At 42.3% G+C, this 20,530-nt stretch overlaps 1 protein-coding gene across 1 annotated transcript in view; it reads right to left on the bottom strand.

The window, feature by feature from the left end:
- ARHGAP11A (Rho GTPase activating protein 11A) overlaps positions 1-6,274 on the bottom strand; it is a 29,811-nt gene extending 23,537 nt beyond the window's left edge. The window contains exon 1 of the mRNA XM_042989240.1: positions 6,176-6,274. Coding sequence (XP_042845174.1) covers positions 6,176-6,208 — 33 coding nt within the window. The 5' untranslated portion in view covers positions 6,209-6,274. The remainder of the gene's footprint in view (positions 1-6,175) is intronic.
- Between the last annotated feature and the right edge of the window lie 14,256 nt (positions 6,275-20,530).

The raw sequence follows: 20,530 nt of genomic DNA, 5'->3' as shown, positions 1-20,530 counted from the left end.
TGTGGGTCCTTAATCTAATATAACTAGTATCTTCCTAAGAAGAGGAGACACAGCCATGTGAGGCGAGAACACCATGTGATGGTGGAGAAAGAGGTTGAAGTGTTGTGTCTAAGAACCACCAAGGATTGATGCCCACCCACCGGAAGCTAGGAAGAGGCCAGGTGAAATCAATACCTTAATTTCAGACCTCTAGTGTCTAGAAATGTGAGAGAATAAATTTCTGTTGTTTTAAGCCACTTGTTTTGTGATACTTCATTACAGTAGCCCTGGGAAACTAATATACATGTGTTACTTGATAATCATTAAGGTTATTTCCATTTTGAAAATTAAATGGAGTTATAATCAATATGAAGGGAGATGACCCGTGAAGGCACAAAGTTGACTTCTCACAAAACGTTTACTGATGGTTATGAGGAGCAACTCTAGAGCCCTCTAGAGCAACTCTAGAGCTGCTCCTGACAACTTATTTGCATGCCTTACCTTTCCTCCTCTAGTTCTAAGTCTCTCAAGAAGTCAGGGACTAGGTTCATGTTTACTTCCCACAAAGTGTAGCCCACAACTTTGAATCAAGTTCTCAGTGAATGCTTTTTAAATGGATGGATGGATGGATGGATGGATGGATGGATGGATGAGGAATTCCTCTTAGCAAGAAAAGCTTTCAGCCACCACTCTTACAGAGTAGGGTGAACAAACTAACAAATGAAAGCAAGAAAAGGCCTTGAGGTGAAAATTAAAAGACTTTAGACTTGGAATGAGAAGAAGGCAGACGAACCTGAAGCTCTACATATCTATGTGCATAGACTCCAGATCCCTAGCTCTGTGGAATGTTAAAAAGCAGATCCCCATTTGATAATGAGTGTGGGGATTTAAACCAGTGTCCTTGCCATGAGATCTCTAGGGGTCTTTAATACCGTGGTACTGAATTGTTGTTGTTGTTGTTTTCTGTCATTTCAAAGCACTTGGTTTGCAGAATTAACCTTGGTGCACTCTGCCCCATGTTCAGCTAAACCTGTTGAGAATACCCTTCAAGGCTGATCTTCTCATTTTCCTGTCCCTGCATCCACACTGTGTCTCCAAGCTTTAGTCAAATATTTTTACGGTCCCTCATATCGAAGAAATTTGGACATGACTGTAGATCATGTATGTTTTTAATTATTGTTAAAAGAAAGAAGATAGAATGAGTATGAGGGAAGTATCTTCTGAAATCACCAAAGGTCTTTCAAAGACAGACATTCCATCAATCTAAAATGTCACTGGCAATGCTTGCTTGACCCTTGGAGTAAGCAGACAAGGAGAGGTTTATGTCAGAATAAGGCAGGCATAGTGTGTTGTTTGGGCCTTCCAAGAAGCAGGCACAAAGGCATGATTAGATGTGCAAGAGATTTGCTGGGGGCAATGTTTGTGAAAGGTAAAAGAGGAAGCAGGAATAAGGGGACAGCTTTACATCATGATGCAGGTCTCACACCTGCAGGGAGAGGGAGGAAGGGTTGGGTAGGACGAATCAACAACTAGCACAGTTCTGAGAAATTTTGGCCTGGCTGAGAGGGTATTCCTCATATACAGTCATATGTGAAAGAAATCCTGTACCCCATAGGAATAGAACAACAGTTGTAACCCTAAGCCATTAGCTGATAGTGGTCCACAATGCAAATACCATGGTGGATCTGGAGGGCCAGCAGCTGGGACTATCCACCTTTATGCAGGAAAGCAGAGGGGTGAATGTTTATGACCCCACAGGGGAATGAAGTCAGATGACCAGGGTTTGAATTTCAGGTCTAGCATTTAATTCTGGGTAGTTATCTAACTTGTCTGACCCCCCAAATTCCTCATCTGCAAAATGGAAATTATTAAGGTATCCACCTCAGAAAGTTGTGATGAGAATAACATGACTCTAAAATTCTTAGCATTTTTTCCTGGTCCAATGAAGACCTCAGTAAATGTTAACTATTATTATTACAGGTACTTAGAGCTGGCACAAAGTCATAAGTCTCAGCCCTCAGGGAATTCTGACATCTGGATGAAATGCTGAGAGGTGGGAGAAAGTCCTTACCCTGTGTGTCATACTGTGTATGGAACTCTTCTCCAGAATCTTTGGAATGTGATCCTTTTTCCCTGCTTCTCAGAACAAAGGCTCTCTGATGAACTTCACTTCCAAATGCTTAATATAAGAGAAAAGGAAGCGGTCCCATTTCCCTGCTATATTGACAGGACTGGTGTGGGGATCCCCCCCCCTCCACACACACCCCACGTTGGCAAGTTTCCCTTGATGAGTTTAGCGTATTTATCTATGTATCTTGTGTACCTCTTAGGGAGGTCAGTAATGCTGTAAACAGAGGAGAGCTCCTGGTTCAGTCATGTAATTTACAGAATATTGAAAAGGTCATGGCAGTAAAGTACATCAGTCTAATTCACAGAATATATGAGGCATTTAAACCCTAATGCCTTGACTTTTGGTTAGAATTTATGGATGAGAAGAATGAACTACCTCAGTACATTTTTATAGCCAAAATTAAAACAGGGTGGATTCACTTAACCCCTGCCAGCAGCCTTAAATTCATTGAACTACCTTCTGTGTTCAGAGAATTCTGTCTCTATGGAACTCAATATTTTGGGAAGGAGTTATTTCCTTGGCACCTTCCCTGAAGAAAAAGGAGAGACAAGACATGGGTGATAATAGAACCAGCTGCTGAGACATCCTCACACATTTGAGACCGGGCTGATGGTGAAGGGAGTGCTGATGGTTTCTCAAGGATATTGGGTACCTGACCCCCTGGGTCAGTGTTGTTGACCGGCTCTAGTGCATAACTTGTCCTTCCATTGACCATGCAGCAGGAACAGCCCTACACAGATTCTGTTCCTCTGCACCGCACCAAGCAGAAGTGGTTGTTAACTAAAGATAGTGGCTTCACAGCTCAGGAGGAGAGTGGACGGAGAGAAACATGAAGCTACGTGGATATTTCACATCCAGAAGAGAGTCCTGAATTCTGCATGAAGGAATTCTGCATGAAGCAGCTAATCAGGCCTGATTTGGAAATACTGCCAGGAAATGTTTCTATGAAGAATTACCTAGGAAAGAGCTTATTCACCTGCACAACCTTATTACTAAAGTTATCAGGTGTTGCTGTGTAACCTCTTGAAAACCTTGGATTATTCTGCCATCTGAGAGGCACCATCAAGGGAGGAGGCAGAAGGAACTAGCATTTATTATACACCACGTGCCAGACATTAATCCTCACAGCAGCCCTACGGAACTAGGTATTATCCCTATCTCCAGATGAGAAAACTGAGGTCGAGAAAGGTTAAGAAAATTGCACGAGATCCTAAGCTGTTAATTGGCAGAGCTGAGATCCAATCTGAATCTGCCTGCCTCCAAAATCCATGCCCAGTCTAACACACACCCACAAAACTGATTGCAATAACGTCCCCATGGGGAACACCTGCAAACCTGGGAGCAGCCCTGATTCTAAAGTCACCACCTTTTGATTGGAGCGGCAACTGAAAACCTGTCTCTCTAAGTATGTCTCTCTCGATAATCTCCGTAATTTCCTGTAAGCAGCCGGTTACTTTGGCTTTAGTTCTGGTTTTCTTTTAAGATGCAAATTATCCAGAGAGATGAGACACTTCCGGTGAATAAATCTTTCAGATACTTTTATTTTCTGAAGGGCGATCTTGATAGCGTTAGACCATGGATCGCCTGGGGAAGAGACAGAGGGGTTTATAGAGGAAATGGCAACTAGGGAATAGTTGGAGGTGTCAAATACATGAATCTATTTCAGAATTTTACCTGAGGCTGACCTCAGTGATCCTTTTTGCTTTTTAGGAAAAGTTCTGTATTTTAGAATGTACCTACCTATTTCACGGTATTGTTGAAGGACAAGAGATGTGTGTGAGAATGCTTTGTAATGTAAATGAATCAACCTAAATAATGTGTGGTGCTAGTTCAATTTGTAAGTGAATTCATTTTTTGTGGCTGAATTCACTCTTTCTGTTCTACGTGGCTCCATTCTCGTGACCAGTCATCAAATACAAGTGAGGAAAAAAATATCTGGACACTGGGAGCACATTATATAGACCAAATTATATAGACCAGATTTGTTCTAGAAAATAAGGTCTAATATTTCAAACTGAAAGAAATGCCTTCTAGGAAAAGATGGAATACATTTTTTGGTGATTTTAAACATTATTTTCTCTTATATTAAAAACAGTGTCTCTGTCAAGCTTTTTAAAAAGTAAGTGCTATATTAGAAATTACCAGCAGAGGGTAGTAAAGGAACACAAAACACCTTTCAGTTAAGGATAATTTTTGTGCATAAACAGGGTAGCAATGCCTGCAAATCCATGCTTTTTTATTAGCCAGTGGATCCACGAGAACAACATTAAATTTTATGAACGTCTCAGGCTGTAATGGAGGTAAACAGATCCCTGGGTCACAAAGGCATTGACTTTTGACGGGAAGGTGTAAGAGATGAAAAGAATGGACTACTTTCGTGCATTTTTCTGGCCAAGTTTGCCAAGTATAAAGTTTTATTTTCCAAGTGTGTTGAAACTATAGTGAAGTCAGTTTTGCTACACTCAAATTTTCTCTTAATTTTGCATGCCTACTTTTGAGTATTCATTTAGAATGAAATTCCAGTGAGATGCATTTTTTAAGACACCTCTATACCATGGTGGATGGAGATACGACTTGCATGTACTATATCTCAGATACATGCAGTCTTTGCTTAGATGAAGAGGGGATATGGGAACACAATCTGATGCCTGTTCAAAATATACTAGAAGCGTGCGTGCACACACACGTACACACACAACCTTTGAGAAGCCAGTTATTCACCTCTAGATGAATGCTACTTAGTGTTCCCAAACCTCTTTCTGTAGATCTTGAAAGAAGGTGACTTTGGGGATTAGAATTATGAACCCTTACCGAGAGGAAATAGATGGCACATTCACTGTCTACACCTGAAATGCCTGCTGATTCCTACGCGGCCACCGGAGACAAAAAGATATGGAAGAGGCCATTGCCTTGAGAGGGAACAATCAAGTTGAGGAGAAAAATGAGGGTATATTTTGCAACGAGATATCTCTTATAGGAACCAGAAAGCCAATTACCAATAAATGAGAATCCCAATATCTAACCCAGGTACGACTCACCAGGTTTCTTGTTCCCTTTTATTCGATCGATAGGTTTCATAGAGAAATGTTAAAAGATAAACCGAGACAGGTTAACATTTGAACAAAAATCTGTTGGAATCTGCCAGTGCCAAACTGGAAGTGGTTGGGTATGTTCCACTGACAGGAACTAACTCAGGGAGAGACTTTTAATAATGAAAAGGCTGGGGCGCCTGGGTGGCTCAGTCGGTTAAGCGGCTGACTTCGGCTCAGGTCATGATCTCGCAGTCCGTGAGTTCGATCCCCGCGTCGGGCTCTGTGCTGACAGCTCAGAGCCTGGAGCCTGTTTCAGATTCTGTGTCTCCCTCTCTCTGACCCTCCCCCGTTCATGCTTTGTCTCTCTCTGTCTCAAAAATAAACGTTAAAAAAAAAAATTTAAAAAAATAATGAAAAGGCTGGGGCACCTGGGTGTCTCAGTCAGTTAAGCGTCCCACTTCGGCTCAGGTCATGATCTCATGGTTTGTGGGTTCAAGCCCCACGTCAGGCTCTGTGCTGACAGCTCAGAGCCTGGAGCCTGCTTTGGATGCTGTGTCTCCCTCTCTCTCTGCCCCTCCTCTGCTTGTGATCTGTCTCTAAAAAAATAAATAAACATTAAAAAATTTTAAAAAAATAATAATAACAAAAAGGCGAAAGCAAACCAAGGAAATGATTGATTTGCTACAGCTGAAAGCCTAGTTGGATGTTTGAGATTGGTTGTCCTCAGTTTTGATTTTGAAATGGAGGCATTGACAGACTTCGATTTGGGTTTGCTTACACAGGCTGCCAGGGCATTAGAGGTACGTCAGTCCAATGGTCTCCTGTTCAACTAATGTAACAGTGCTAACCAGAGTTTTGTGCTCATACTCGAGAGTTCCAATCTGGTAGGCCAGAAAAGGAAAATGTCAGCTTTACATTTCACTTTACGAAATGTCCACTCATCAATTTCATCTTCATTGGCTTTTTATATAAGATCTAGGAGTAATGCCATCCTCTTTGGTTTAATGAATATACTGTATACATTGTTACTTACCCGCTTTGGAAGGTTTGAAGGTCTTCTGTTCATATTGATGTTTTCCAGTCCTAGCACATCACGTGTTGATAGAAAGACTCGATATATTATCCGTGAACCCACCATGATTCTGGAACGTCGCTAAGATAGTTGTCAGTTGCTAAGATAGGCTTGATTGGTTCCTGGTCTTAGTGAGGGTTTTAGAGATCAACACACCAGGCAATCAAGGAATTTGGGGACTACTGGGGAAGGACAAGAAAGTGGAATGTTAGCTGGGCTTCAAAGATAAGGAAAGAATATGAGCGTTAAAAGGGGAGTAAAAAGGCAATCTAGGTAGGAGAAGGTGCTTAGCAAGAACGTGGTTCTATACTAGAAAGTACCTGATTAAAAGTATTAGAAAGTAACCTGAGTTATAAGGAGTGATGAGTAATGACAGAGTACAAGTGGTAGTGATCCTTTAGTCTTCCAGAGTTTAAGGGATCATGCCCTACTGGAACACGTGGAGAAAAAAAAGGACATTATTCTGGATCTAACACATAACACCTGGGAGCGACTCCAGAAGGTTTCTCTCTTTCCCAAAATTAATAAATGTAGATGTATTGAATGGCGAAGGATAGCAACTGTTTCACAATTTGGGAGGTAAATGAGATTATCACAATTGGGAGGTAAATGATTGCAAGTCTTCCAGACTCCAGTGGGTACCTTACCAATATTAACTTCCTTTCCACTCCCCAGTCATCAAAATCCATCCTAGAAATACTATTCTCCAAAAAAATGGCTGTTGGTAAGCATTAAATATAATAAATCTCAGAGTGTTACACAAAGCACATTATCATCAATAGTTTTAATAATAAATATAAACATAAATAATAAATATTGTATCTCTTTATCACCCTCTTGTGTTCTATGCTCATGAAAATAGTCCCTTGTAGCTCATAAAAAAAATGTTGATACTTAAGTTTTATCAATAATTCTTTAAGGCAAATCTTTTCTATTTTTCTCTAGCAACAAACACGATGCAAATGTACAATGGATGGGGGTGTTTCTAAATGACATCACTCTAACAACTCAAGCATTTCCCTGGCTACTCCTCTGGAATGGATATAGGTGCTATTTTTGCACTGTGGGCTAAATGCCTTAAAATGAATTTCATTGTTAAGTACACAATTATCCCTTGTATTTATAGCAAATATTCCCTTAAAGACCACCAAACTTAGGGGGGGAAAGAGGAAAGCAAAATGAAGTAGGGAGCCATATTTGCACTTAAAGTAAGGTTATTTTGCATGTCAGGCCATTTTGATGGCTAATGTTAGATAGTGATGTGGTCACTTAGCAACCCTGCCACTGACAAACTCAGGGTTCCTGTTTGCTGGGAAATCATAAGGAGCAATAATACATAGGAGAGTCTGTCTGTTGTTTTGGTGATTTTTTTTACAAAATATCTCAGTGGCGTTCAAATGACTAAGACTGGGTTAGAAATTTAGATAGTGGGATTTGTGTTTCTGTTATTCTAATAATGGAGAAAGACGTTAATCGATTTTTGCTCTTGGCTGGGAACTAAGACACTTGCTATAAAGTGAGAAGGAGAGACTCTCCTTACACAGCAGAGGTAAGTGCCCAGAATATCTGTTCCTACCTCCTCGTCCCCAGTGCTAATGTCTCTACACTTAAACGTTTAAGCCCAACAAGTTTTCCACTTCAGGATCTTGTTTAATCAATTCTCTCCCCCCCCCCCTTCTATTTCCAGTTTTTCCTTACAGCCTAAAAACATATTTATCTCAGAAAAAAAAAAGTAAAAAATAAAAACTGTCTCTCAGTTCACCAGCTACCCTCCCACTCTCTCCTCCTCTTTTGACAAAAACCTTGGAAGAGTATCCCATGTTTATGGTTTTCAACTCCTCACCTCCCTCAGGTCACTGCAATCTGAGTTCTAGGACCTTTAAATCCCTGAAAGCGCTCTTGCTCCAGTGACAATAATCTGATTGCCAAATTCACTGGATGATTTTCAGTCATGATCTCATTTTTCTGGCCAACCTAAGAACTCTTTCCTTCTGGCTCTTCTCACCTTTTCTCATGTCTCTCATCCTGTAACTGCTGAGCTTCCCAGAGTTTCGTCTTCAGTGTTCTCTTTCTGTGCGGTGTGGTCTGCTGAGTGATGTCATCCCCTCCTGTGGGCTTCATAAACCTATCTGTGGTGACTTCCAAGTCCATGTTGTTCTGGCTGAAACCTCATTCTGGATCTCTAGGCTCATTTCCAGCTCCCTATAGCTATCTCTCTTTCTATATCTTCTAGATACTGAACCCCTCTGCTCTCTCCTTGTCTTCCTAGTGCCTTCACTTCAGTAGCACCAACAACCTGCTTATTCTCTATCCTCCTGTCTCGTCTCTGTTAATACCATCACATCCACGCAATTTCCCAAATCAGAAATCTGAGCATTCCCATATCCCTTTCCTTCCATTAAGCACCACATCGAGCAACTCATCAGAGCCCATATTCACCTCCTAAGTTCACATTCACCAGAGTTCATATTCAACTCCTAAGTATCTTTTGAATCTGGTCCTACATTAACATCCTATTTAATTCAACCTGTATTTAGGACAGTTGAAATTTCTGACTTGTCCTCCTTATCAGTCTTGTCCTCTCCACTTCTCCCCCACCCTCATCAGTCTCACTTCCCTGATCATGGAATTAACATCTTCTATAGAATGACCCACCAATGTTTCAGATGTTATTCTTGCCTACATTTTAGCATCACCTCTACCATTTGCTTTGTCACATTCCTTCGTGCCTTTGTCACACTCCACTGCATACCCTATGCTCGGACCATCTCCCTGGGAAACAACCTGTGGTTTCCTAAACTTGAATGTTTTTCTATCCCTTTGTACCTTTACACATATAAGCCCCTGGGCCTCCCTTCTTCTCCCCTTAAGAACTGTATACTTTAAGGGGTGCTTAGGTGGCTCAGTCAGTTAAGTGTCCACTTTTGGCTCAGGTCATGATTTCATGGTTCATGAGGTCAAGCCCCACATTGGGCTGTCTGCTGTCAGAGTGGAGCCTTCAGATTCTCTGTCTCCTCCTCTCTTTCTTTCCCTCTCTGCTTGTGCTCTCTCTCAAAAATAAATAAACATTAAACAAGTAAAGAAAGAAAAGAACTTTATGCTTTAAGAATCAGCTCGACCATCACCTCCTTGGGCTTCTCTCCCCAAGCAGTACTTATTACTCCCTCTTTAGTACTGCTCTGTTACATTTCACCTGAATGTATTTTGGCACTTATCACTTTGCTTATGTGATGTAAATGTAATGTACTGATTATGTATTTATAGGCCTGTCCATGATGAAACTCCGATGGCATGCAAGATGTTTTTTTAAAAAGTCTTTATATCCCCTTATCCCTGCACAAAGTAGGTGCTAAACAAAGTCTGAGTGAATGAATGGATAAATATAAAGCAAGTTATTTCAATAGTGAACATTATAGGACACAGAAGCAGATCCTATTAGACGTTGTGTAACCCATTAGTTAAAAATCAGTAACATTCACACCCGTTAGGATAGCTATCAGAAAAAAATAATAAGTGTTGGTGAGGAGAAACTGGAGCCCTTGTGCACTGTTGGTGATAATGTAAAAAGGCTCAACCACTATGGAAAACAGTGTGGTAGTTTCTTTAAAAATTAAAAATATAACTGTCAGCGATCCCACTTCTGGATATATATCCAAAAGGGTCGAAAGTGAGGTCTTGAAGAGATATCTGCACGCCCATATTCGTAACAGCACTATTCACAATGGCCAAGAGGTGAAAGCAGGCTAAATGTTCATCAACAGATGGATGGATAAAGAACACGTGATGTATACATGCAGTGGGATATTATCCAACCTTAAAAAAGGAAGGAAATCCTGTCGTGCTATATCAGATGAAATTTGAGGACATTATGCTAAGTGAAACAAGCCAATAACAAAAAGATAAATAAGGGCGCCTGGGTGGCTCAGTCGATTAAGCGTCCGACTTCAGCTCAGGTCATGATCTCGCGGTTTGTGAGTTCCAGCCCCACATCAGGATCTGTGCTGACAGCTCGGAGCCTGGAGCCTGCTTTGAATTCTGTGTCTCCCTCTCTCTCTGCCCCTTCCCCGCTTGTGCTCTGTCTCTCTCTGTCTCTCAAAACTGAATAAATGTAAAAAAAAATATTTAAAAAAAAGATAAATAGAGATTCCACTAATATGATATATATAGTAATGCAGGCAAACTCTTAGAAACAGAAAAAAGGGGGTGCCTGGGTGGCTCAGTCGGTTAAGCGTCTGACTTCGGCTCAGGTCATGATCTCACTGTTCGTGGGTTCGAGCCCTGCGTCAGGCTCTGTGCTGACAGCTCAGAGCCTGGAGACTGTTTCAGATTCTGTGTCTTCCTCTCTGCCCCTCCCCTGTTCACGCTCTGTCTCTGTCTCAAGAATAAATAAACATTAAAAAAAAAAAAAAGAAAAGAAAAGAAACAGAAAGAAGAATAGTGATTACCAGGAGCTAAGAAAAGGAGAAAAGGAGAAAAGGTGAATTGTTGTTTAACGGGTATGAAGTTTCTGGTCTGCAAGATGAAAAAGTTCTGGAGATCCATTGCACAATAATGTGAATGTTACTTAACACTACTAACCTGTCTACCTAAAAAGAGTTAACAGGGTAAATTTTAATTTATGTATTTTGCCACAATAAAGAAAAACAATAAAAACACAATATACAATACATTTGACATAAAATAGATAACTATCTGGAGGCCAAAGACTTGAGAGGAAGACTAAATATTTATGACATCTGCTTTTATAGGTCATATCAGGTTGAATATCTTTATATCATTTACCTTGAATGCTTTTCTTTGCAAAAAAATTCTATAGTACAAAGAATATTTGTACAAATATAGTACAAATAATATTTGAATATAATAACAAAACATGACAATGTGAGTTGGTTTATGTGGGTTATAATATGGTATGAATAACCAAAAAAAATTCCATTTCCTTTTTCAGGAAAGGTGCTCTACCTTTCTCCATGTCCGTTATGCTTATGTTTTGAGTACCACGTAATAATAGAGTTCAGCATGAACACACCTAGGTGTAGTTCTCTTGGAGCTTATAGTCTGAAGACTATGACCCAATGCAGACAATTGGACAGTTGAGAACAGGGTGCACGTGAAAATATACATACATGAACGTGAGCCTGTGCACTCGCACAAACACACACGCCACTTGCTGAAGCTCATGAAACATTCACAAGTCAGGTTTTTGAATAATTAAGTAATGCTGAGTAAATAAATATTTCCAGGAGAGGTATGCTGACAAAATGTTTCTAAAGAAGTAAAGCAGAAAGTTCAAAATGTCTGTACTGATCTTCATTGACTTAAAAAGGTTGACATGAAATTTATGAATAGCAATCACCAGTCATCCAAACAGTGGACCTCCAGTTTAAGCTGCGTTTTTGGTCTTTAATGATCCTTTAACAGCAGGAAACATCTCACACTTTCCCTTTAGGGTTTCAGAAATTTCCTTTTTCCGAGCCTATACATTTTTTTATCTTTCCCATGGAAAACATAAACACTAGGGGTAAAATGGAATTCAGGATTCTTAAATGATTCCCTACTCTAATGTGGATCATTTTCCATCATTGAACCTCTGGGGTTACTTCAATTAAAAACAAAAAAACCCCAAAAAACCCACAACTCTTAGCCCCTGAAATTGAAGCAGTTGATTCAAACTGGTGAAACTGACAAGGAGGGGGCCTGTGAATTTTGCCATGTGCCTAGGGTGCGAGAAACTCCCTGATATAATACTTCTTTCCTCTGCATCTGCAGCTTGGGGACACAGCACAACCGGCCTCTTGGCCTCTCATCCCTTCCAAATCTGCAGGAAGTGCTTCTCTGCTAGTCTGAGCCTTGCCATTTCTGAGTTGCCTGGGAGCTATAGAAAAACATCATTAACTCAATCTGTGTTAACCTGAAATGCTGAAAATCAAAATAGCATCCAGGAGCCCACTTCCCCTACATTCCTATTATTTCATATAAAGGTTTTATTGTTCCCTGAGCTACTGTCACGTGCTGGCCATCTTCCTCATTAGAGCTGCTCTTTTATTTCTCCAGCTTTATTGAGATATAATTGACATACAACATTGTGAAAGGTGTAAACACCCTGATGATTTGATACACGTATATACTGCGGAATGATTACCAACACTAAGGTTAGTTAACACATCTATCACCTCACATAACTGGTGTGTGTGTGGTAAGAACACTTAGGATCTACTCTCTTTACAGCTGCTCTTTTAAAATTTCATTTTGCATCTAGCTCTGCCTGTCAGAAAATCTACTTGGGAGAAGGGGAAATCTTCTTCGCTCTGTGCAGAGGCAGGAAATGCAGAGGAGCAGGTCTAATACACTGTGAGATCCCCTCCCTAGGCCCACATGTATTTCTGTAGATGGCACTACATAAAAGTGAATTCCTTTAAGGAGCAGGCTTAATGGGAGAAGTCACAAAAACTAAAACTCTTTAGAAACTCTTTGAAAGAATATGGAGGAAGGGATGTGAGGTGCATATGTAGCCCCATGTAACCTAGACTTGAGGGCAGTGGAGGGTTTCTAGGTCGTGTGGTACAAAGGCCTATAATAACAGGCTAAATCTGGGCGCCTAGGTGGCTCAGTCGTTAAGCATCTGACTTCGGCTCAGGTCATGATTTCATGGTTTGTAATCCTGAATCCCGCATCAGGTGAGCTCGAGCTCTGCTTCGGGTGAGCCCCACTTCTCTGTCTCTCTCTCTGCCCCTCATGGGATTCTTTCTCTCTCTCTCTCTCTCTCTCTGCGCCCCTCACTCTTTTTTTTTTTAATTTTTTTTTTAATGTTTATTTATTTTTGAGACAGAGAGAGACAGAGCATGAACGGGGGAGGGTCAGAGAGAGAGGGAGACACAGAATCTGAAGCAGGCTCCAGGCTCTGAGCTGTCGGCACAGAGCCCGACGCGGGGCTCAAACCCACGGACCGCGAGATCATGACCTGAGCCGAAGCCGGACGCTCAACTGACTGAGCCACCCAGGCACCCCATCTGCGCCCCTCACTCATTTGCACTCATTCTCTCTAAATAAATAAATACATAAAGAAATAAATAACGTGCTAAATCTTGCTTTTTATTTGTTACCTTGCTTGTTTGTGTTTTTGGTAGGAACCTGCCACAGAGCCACTGACATTTGATTCCTTGGCTCCATCAGCAAATCATCCTGGGAAAGTGTTGCTTGGTTTTCTGATCCTAGCTGAAAGAGATTTCTTGTAGAGAGGCACATTACCCCAATTTTACCTATAAATGATGACCAGGTAACTTCTCACATAAACCAAGGTACATTTCAAAGTCAAAGTGGTCACTGAGAAGAATTAACAGACAGTAATTGAGCTACAGAGGGTGAAAGGTGGGATGGATGGCTAATAATTCAGCACTAGGCCCCTGAGTAGCGGCAGGAATCCAGATATGGAATCGGCCCCCTTCAGTTTCTCAAGGGACTCATGGGGGATGCTCTTTCCTTCCAAATATCCTGGCAACGAGGGTGAATCCACACAATCATCAGGCCATTCTATTTCTGGTTCACACTGTAGCCTCAGAAAGAAGTCTCTTGTTTGTTGAAATGCTGATTGACAATTGTCTGTTGCTGTCTGCATTAGTTTGCTAGGGCCACCATAACAAAGTACCACGACTGGGTGGCTTAAACAACAGAAATGTATCTTCTCACAGTTCTCAAGGCAGGAAGTCCAAGATCAAGTTGTCAGCAGGGTTAGTTTCCTCTGAGTCCTCTCTCCTTGTTCTGAGATAACCACCTTCTCACTGCCTCCTGACAGGGTCATCCTCTGTGCACACCCATCCCTGGTGTCTCTGTGTCCTCATCTCTACCTCCCATAAAGACACCAGTCTGATTGGATTAGGGCCCACCCTAGAGTCTTCATTTTAATTTAATTAATCTCCGTAAAGGACTTATCTCCAAAAACAGTCACAGTTTTCTTCTTTATTGTTTATTTATTTTTGAGAGACCGAGCACCTGCAGGAGAGGGGCAGAGAGAGGAAGGAGACACGGCATCCAAAACAGGCTCCAGGCCCTGAGCTGTCAGCACAGAGCCAGAGGTGGGGCTCGAACCCACAAACTGTGAGATCATGACCTGAGCTGAAGTCAGACGCTTAGCCAATTGAGTCACCCAGGCACCCCCCAAAACAGTCACATTCTGAGGTCCTAGGGGTTAGGGCTTCAACATATGAATTTTGAGGAGAAACAGTTCAGTTTATAATACTGCCACTTCTCCATCCAGCTCTCCATTATGTGAGGACACAGCAAGACGGCAGTCATTCATGAGCCAAGAACTATACTCTCCAGGTTCCTACTCTGCCAACATCTTGATCTTGGACTTTCCAGCATCCAGACTGTGAGAAATAAATTGTTATGAAGCCACCCAGTCTATGATATTTTTGTTATAGTAGCCTGGACAGATGAAGACAGAATCTGATCAGTTTGCAAGTTACAAATTTGTGGATTTACATAGAAAATCTGGATGAGGTGCACACGGGGATGTGCCAGAACTGAGTCATGCACCGAGATACAATAAAATGTGAACTGGGAGACTGAAATCACCTCACAATACTATAGTCAAGTTGCTTGGATGTCAAATGCTCACTGAAGTCAGAAAGTCTGTCTGTTTTCATTACAGCCTCAAATGAGGGAGCCCTACGCAAGCCTTCCAGGCTGATGGTGTCATGATGCCAGCCGGTGTATCCGCACTCGTTATCCTCAGGGGGAGGCCGCAGGGGAGCTCCTGGTGACATTTCATTCTTTCTATGAGAATGCCAACATGGTTTCTCTGATACAGAAACATGATCTACAGGGATCAGAAATTTGAAAAGTAGTAATGCAAAAAGTATTATTTAGTTTTCATTGTTAGTAGCATTTATGGGCTGCAGATAATGAAGTCTAGGGATGAACTGGAGGAACTTTGACAGGTTCCAAATTCATCTAGGGAGATCTTCAGGAAGGACTGTGCCAAACCATGACTGAGGGGAGAACCCTCATGACGAGACCTTTTGGCCTAAATGGTGAAATGGGGGGCGCCTGGGTGGCTCAGTCGGTTAAGCGTCCGACTTCGGCTCAGGTCATGATCTCACGGTCTGTGAGTTCGAGCCCCGCGTCGGGCTCTGTGCTGACAGCTCAGAGCCTGGAGACTGCTTCAGATTCTGTGTCTCCCTCTCTCTCTGCCCCTCCCCTGTTCACGCTCTGTCTCCCTCTGTCTCAAAAATAAATAAACGTTAAAAAATAAATAAATAAATAAATGGTGAAATGGGATTGATTGATGGGTCACATGTGTTTTCCAACATCACCAAGCAATTCTCCAATTCTCAGCAGACCCTGACTGGGTGTCATAATTTAACTCAATTCTGACCCTACTTACTTGGAGAGATAGCCTGGGCCTGGTCCCACAAGATTGCTTCCCCCCTCCCCCCACCCACTTCAAATGCCATCTACCAAGCCAGCTTGTAGAAGCCTGTGCTTCTTACTTACTTTCACCAGTTTATTATAAAGGATATTAGAAAAGATACAGATGAGCAGTCAGATGAAGAGGTACATAGGGTGAGGTCTGGAGGACCCCCAAGTGCAGGAGTTTCTGTCCCCAGGGAACTGGGGTGTACCACCTTTCGGGCATGGGGGTGTATCCACCAACATGGAAACTCACCAACTGTTGTCATTCAAGAGATTTTATAGAGCTTCACCTGTACTACCCCCTTCCCCTTCCCAGAGGTGGGTGGGTGTGACCAAAAGTTCTAGCTATAATCACACCTCTTTGTAGTCTGGAGATTATCTAGGGACCCCACCCTAAGTCACCTCATTAGCATAAACTCAGGTGAGCTCAAAAAGGGCTCCTTATGAATGACAAAAGGATATCCTATCACTGAGGAGATCCCAAGAGTTTTAGGATATTTGTGTCAGGAACTGGGGAGAGAGACCAAATATATTTCTTAATATTTCACAGTGGGGAAGGGAGGGCACATCATTTTTCATTCAATGGTGTTTTAAGACAAAATGGAAATAAACAAAAAACCTTTTATAGAAATAGATAAATAAGCAGAGGCATTTGAAGTTTGTGTCATGGACTGAAAAAAATGTCCAAAATAAACACTTGGTTGGAGAGGTGGATATGAAAGATATAGAAAGGAGGTAAGAACAAAGGAAATGATCTGGAAATCTCCATTCTGAGGAGAGACCCAGATGTGCCATTCAGCTGAAAAGAAGCAGAATCAGAGTCAGCAAGCTGGAGTCAGAGCCGAAAGTGTCTGCCAAACCAGGAGGAAACAGGCAGAGCAAGGAAATGGACCAAAGTTTGTCTCTGGTTGAGTCTAAACAAATTGGCTAAGGTAAGCACCTGAGGGTCAGGGAACCAAGGAATGGGCAGGGAGCAGACACATCCGGGGATGGTTTCCCAAGTCTCAGCACAGAAGGACAAGTTCCACACTGCCAGTTTAATAGTTGTATGATTGCTGATCAAACTAGCTGCCTTTTTCTCTGCTCTCATTTGTTTTGCCCAGGTATGCGCAGATAAGACCTTTGTGAGCTGGTTGTTATCCACTCATCTAGCCTCATCTCCCAGCTTGTACTCCGTGTCAGCAGGCTCTAGCTTCCGTATCCTCTGTGCCTCTCTATTGCTCAAGTGCTACTTATTCTGCCTAACGGTCCTCACTCTTCTTGTCCACCTGGAACGCTCATTCCTCAAGACTCGATTCAGGAGTTATTTTCCAAGTGAAGCCCTCACACATACACACACACACCACCACAACCACTACCCCCCCCCAAAAAAAACAACACAAAGATACACATCATACACATACATATGTTTGCACATACCACACACTCATGCACCAACCACACACCCAAATGCACATCTGTGAGCATACACAGACCCCCCTGCCATATACAACCCCAAGTTAAGGATCTTTTCCTCAGCAATGCAGGTTGATATGCCTCTAGTGTTATATATAGCACACATTTTTTAATATTTATGTATTTAGTTATTTTGAGAGAGAGAGAGGTGAGGGGAAGGGACAGAGAGGGAAGGAGAGAGAGAATCTCAAGCTGGTTTGCACTGTCAGCGCAGAACCTGATGCGGGGTGGGGCGCCTGGGTGGCTCAGTCGGTTGAGCGTCCGACTTCGGCTCAGGTCATGATCTCACGGTCCGTGAGTTCGATCCCCGCGTCGGGCTCTGTGCTGACAGCTCAGAGCCTGGAGCCTGTTTCGGATTCTGTGTCACCCTCTCTCTCTGCCCCTTCCCTGTTCATGCTCTGTCTCTCTCTGTCTCAAAAATAAATAAAGGTTAAAAAAAAAATTAAAAAAAAAAAAAAAAAAGAACCTGATGCGGGGCTCAATCTCGTGAACCATGAGATCATGACCTGAGCTGAAATCAAGAGAAAGATGCTTAACTGACTGAGCTACACAGGCACCCCTATAGTGTACATTTTTAAACAGTAATTTTCTTACAATTATATTGAGAAATCGTACTCAGAACATTTCAAGTGGTGTGAATTTCAAAGCGGTTTTCAACCCCTCTGAATCCAACCCTACCCACCACCTCCACTGACACCAGAACTGAAAGTTTTAGGACACCAAATCCAATGTCAGTTCAAAATCTGTTATACGTGGGTAGAAGGAAGTCACAAACTACTGACAGCTTCTGTTTTAATCAGAAAGACTTGCTTTCTACTCCTTGGTTTAAGTAAAAATAGAAAGATCTCTGGCATATAAACCAGCACAACAACAGGAAAGGCCATAGTCTCTTTTTCCTATTAGAGAAGAGGTGCTTGACCTCTGACCTCTCTTCACCTTAGCTCTTTACCCCTCAAAGATGTGTTATTTCCAACATGACACCAAGTATCTCCTTAGCAACAGTCTCAAATAGGGTCAACTTTATCTCTTCTGATGAAGATCACTGCTTTCTTTAAAAAAAGAAAAAAGCATTCTTTTTACAATTATAAACCCAAGTCTAATTGCACATGATTTTTAAAGTAAACAAAAGTAAAATATAGTTTTACAACAGAAGCCCCTCTAATTGGAAGTCTAATTATACCATATAGGGTACAACTAGTCCATGAACAAAGCCAGCTATGAAATAGCTATGAAATGACCAAAAAGCCAACTATGAGGAGGAGCAGACAATGAAAGAAAGGCAAGAGGCCTCAGTACTTGGCCCTTGAATTATCTAGAAAGCTGAGCCTTATCACTAACGTGGAATTTTAGTGTTTCTGCTGGAAGGAAAATGAAGATCTGACATCCTCTTATTCCATGTAGGGTCGCCCCGAATGCAAGCTCTTTCTAAGGGCTGACGTTATACACCCTAAAGGGCAGACGAGGTTTTACAGCTGTGGGATCAGAGAAGAGCTGGGTGTTCCGTCTTCCAATTCATTACCACACATCATCTATGGCTTTTGGGTAATTGAGCAAATAATGCCCTTGACAACCATTCTCCCTCTTTAGCACCAAGGCAAGGTAATTAATTAAGGCCAGAAGGGGATTGTTAACGGCTGTTAATGAACCACAATTGAGGGAATTACTTAGGAGAGCACTCTTAGAGCCTATAAAAGTACATGAACTAGAGCAGCTTGGGTATCAAATGTTCCCAGCCCTTCCCGTCACTCTCCAGTCACAGAAGGGCACATTAGAGGTGAAATGACTGGGGAGTTTCCAGGACACGGTCCTGCCTGATTATGCTTGTACAACTTGGAGTGGCTATTTATTTTCAAACCCCATCATTTCCAGAGAGACTTTTCTAGGGCACACACCAAATGTGTAGCACACACTAAAATATGATGACCTGGACAATGAACCGTTTAGCCAGTATTCTTTCAGTGTAGTGTGATGCAGTCTGTTACACAAACACCCTAAATTAGGATGTGAGGTACTCTCTGACCTAAAGAAGTCATCATCTCAATGGGGCCACACGAAGGACACAAGAAACAAGTGGAGACCAATGTGACCCGATAGTACCTAATTGTGAAAATGAGTAAAGGAAACTTAAAATGGAGCCGGGGGGTGGGGGGGAGCCGCCTGGGTGGCTCGGTTGGTTAAGCATCCAACTTCGGCTCAGGTCATGATCTCACAGTCCTTGAGTTCGAGCCCTGCATCGGGCTCTGTGCTGACAGCTCAGAGTCTGGAGCCTGCCTCATATTCTGTCTCCCTCTCTCTCTGCCTGCCCCTCCTCCTCCAACTCTGTCTTTCTCTGTCTCTCAAAAGTAAATAAAAACATCACAAAAAACCCATTTTTTTTTTTTAATGGAGCTGGGAAGCCCTGAAGGGGAGCTCTCAAGCTCATACCGTTCCTTGCAGCCTGCATACCCAGCAGGAAGAAGGAAGAGTTCTTATCTTGACAAGGGAGGACACTTTTCATATAGAAATTTTATTTCCTCCTCTTGAGAGAAAGAAGGCAGGGCTCTTGGCTAGCTCAGTCAGTAAAGCCTGTGACTCTTGCTCTTGGGGTTGCGAGTTCGAGCCCCACATTGGGGGTAGAGATTACTTAAATACATAAAAATACTTTAAAAGAAAGAAACATGGGTGCCTGGGTGTCTCAGTCGTTGAGCGGTTGACTTCGATCAGGTCATGATCTCTTGGTTTGTCAGTTTGAGCCCCACATCAGGCTCCCTGTTGTCAGCGTGGAGCCTGCTTCAGATCCTCTGTCTCCCTCTTTCTCTATGCCTTCCCCACTTGTGCTCTCAAAAATAAATTTAAAAGGAAGAAAGAGAGAAAAAGAAGGAAGGTCCCTCCCTGCCCCAGCAACATCGCACTAAGTCCCACTTGTAGCCAAGGATGAACTACCACAACCTCAAACTTGTTCTCTAATAAACTTTTATTCAAAACAGACTTCTCCAATTTCCTCCTAAAACTTAGTACAAGCTGACCTTCCCTTTGTCTCCTCAGACCTGCTAATAGTTTACCATAGCTTGCATGTCCCCAATTGCAATTCCTCAACTATCCCCCAGGGAAGATATTTTGCTGGTACAATAACTGGCTGTTTTTCAAGGTCAACATAATTGCTAAACTGCATGGCCTAGACCCCAAGCGCTAAAGAAGTTTAGGGAAGTGAGACAGCTGTGTGGGCTGGGTGAGCAGACCAGGTTTAGGATAGAGGTGGGATCAGAATTGGCAGAGAGGACCAGGGGGCAGCATGGGTGAGGGCAAGGGGAAGATAGTCTATATGAGAAGAAACAGTGTGAGTCCTGTCTCCCCGGAAAAGAATTTCATGCCAAGGTCTATAGAATAATCCTTCCTTCTTCACTGTCCTTTTCTCCTTCTCCTCCTTCTTCTGAAGTTTAAGAGAGAATTTGAGATCGCCAGTCTCAC

Source organism: Panthera tigris, chromosome B3 (assembly GCF_018350195.1).
Source record: "Panthera tigris isolate Pti1 chromosome B3, P.tigris_Pti1_mat1.1, whole genome shotgun sequence".
Lineage (NCBI taxonomy): Eukaryota > Metazoa > Chordata > Mammalia > Carnivora > Felidae > Panthera > Panthera tigris.
The sequence above is the reverse complement of the archived record's forward strand: the minus strand, read 5'-3'. Positions and strand labels throughout refer to the sequence as shown.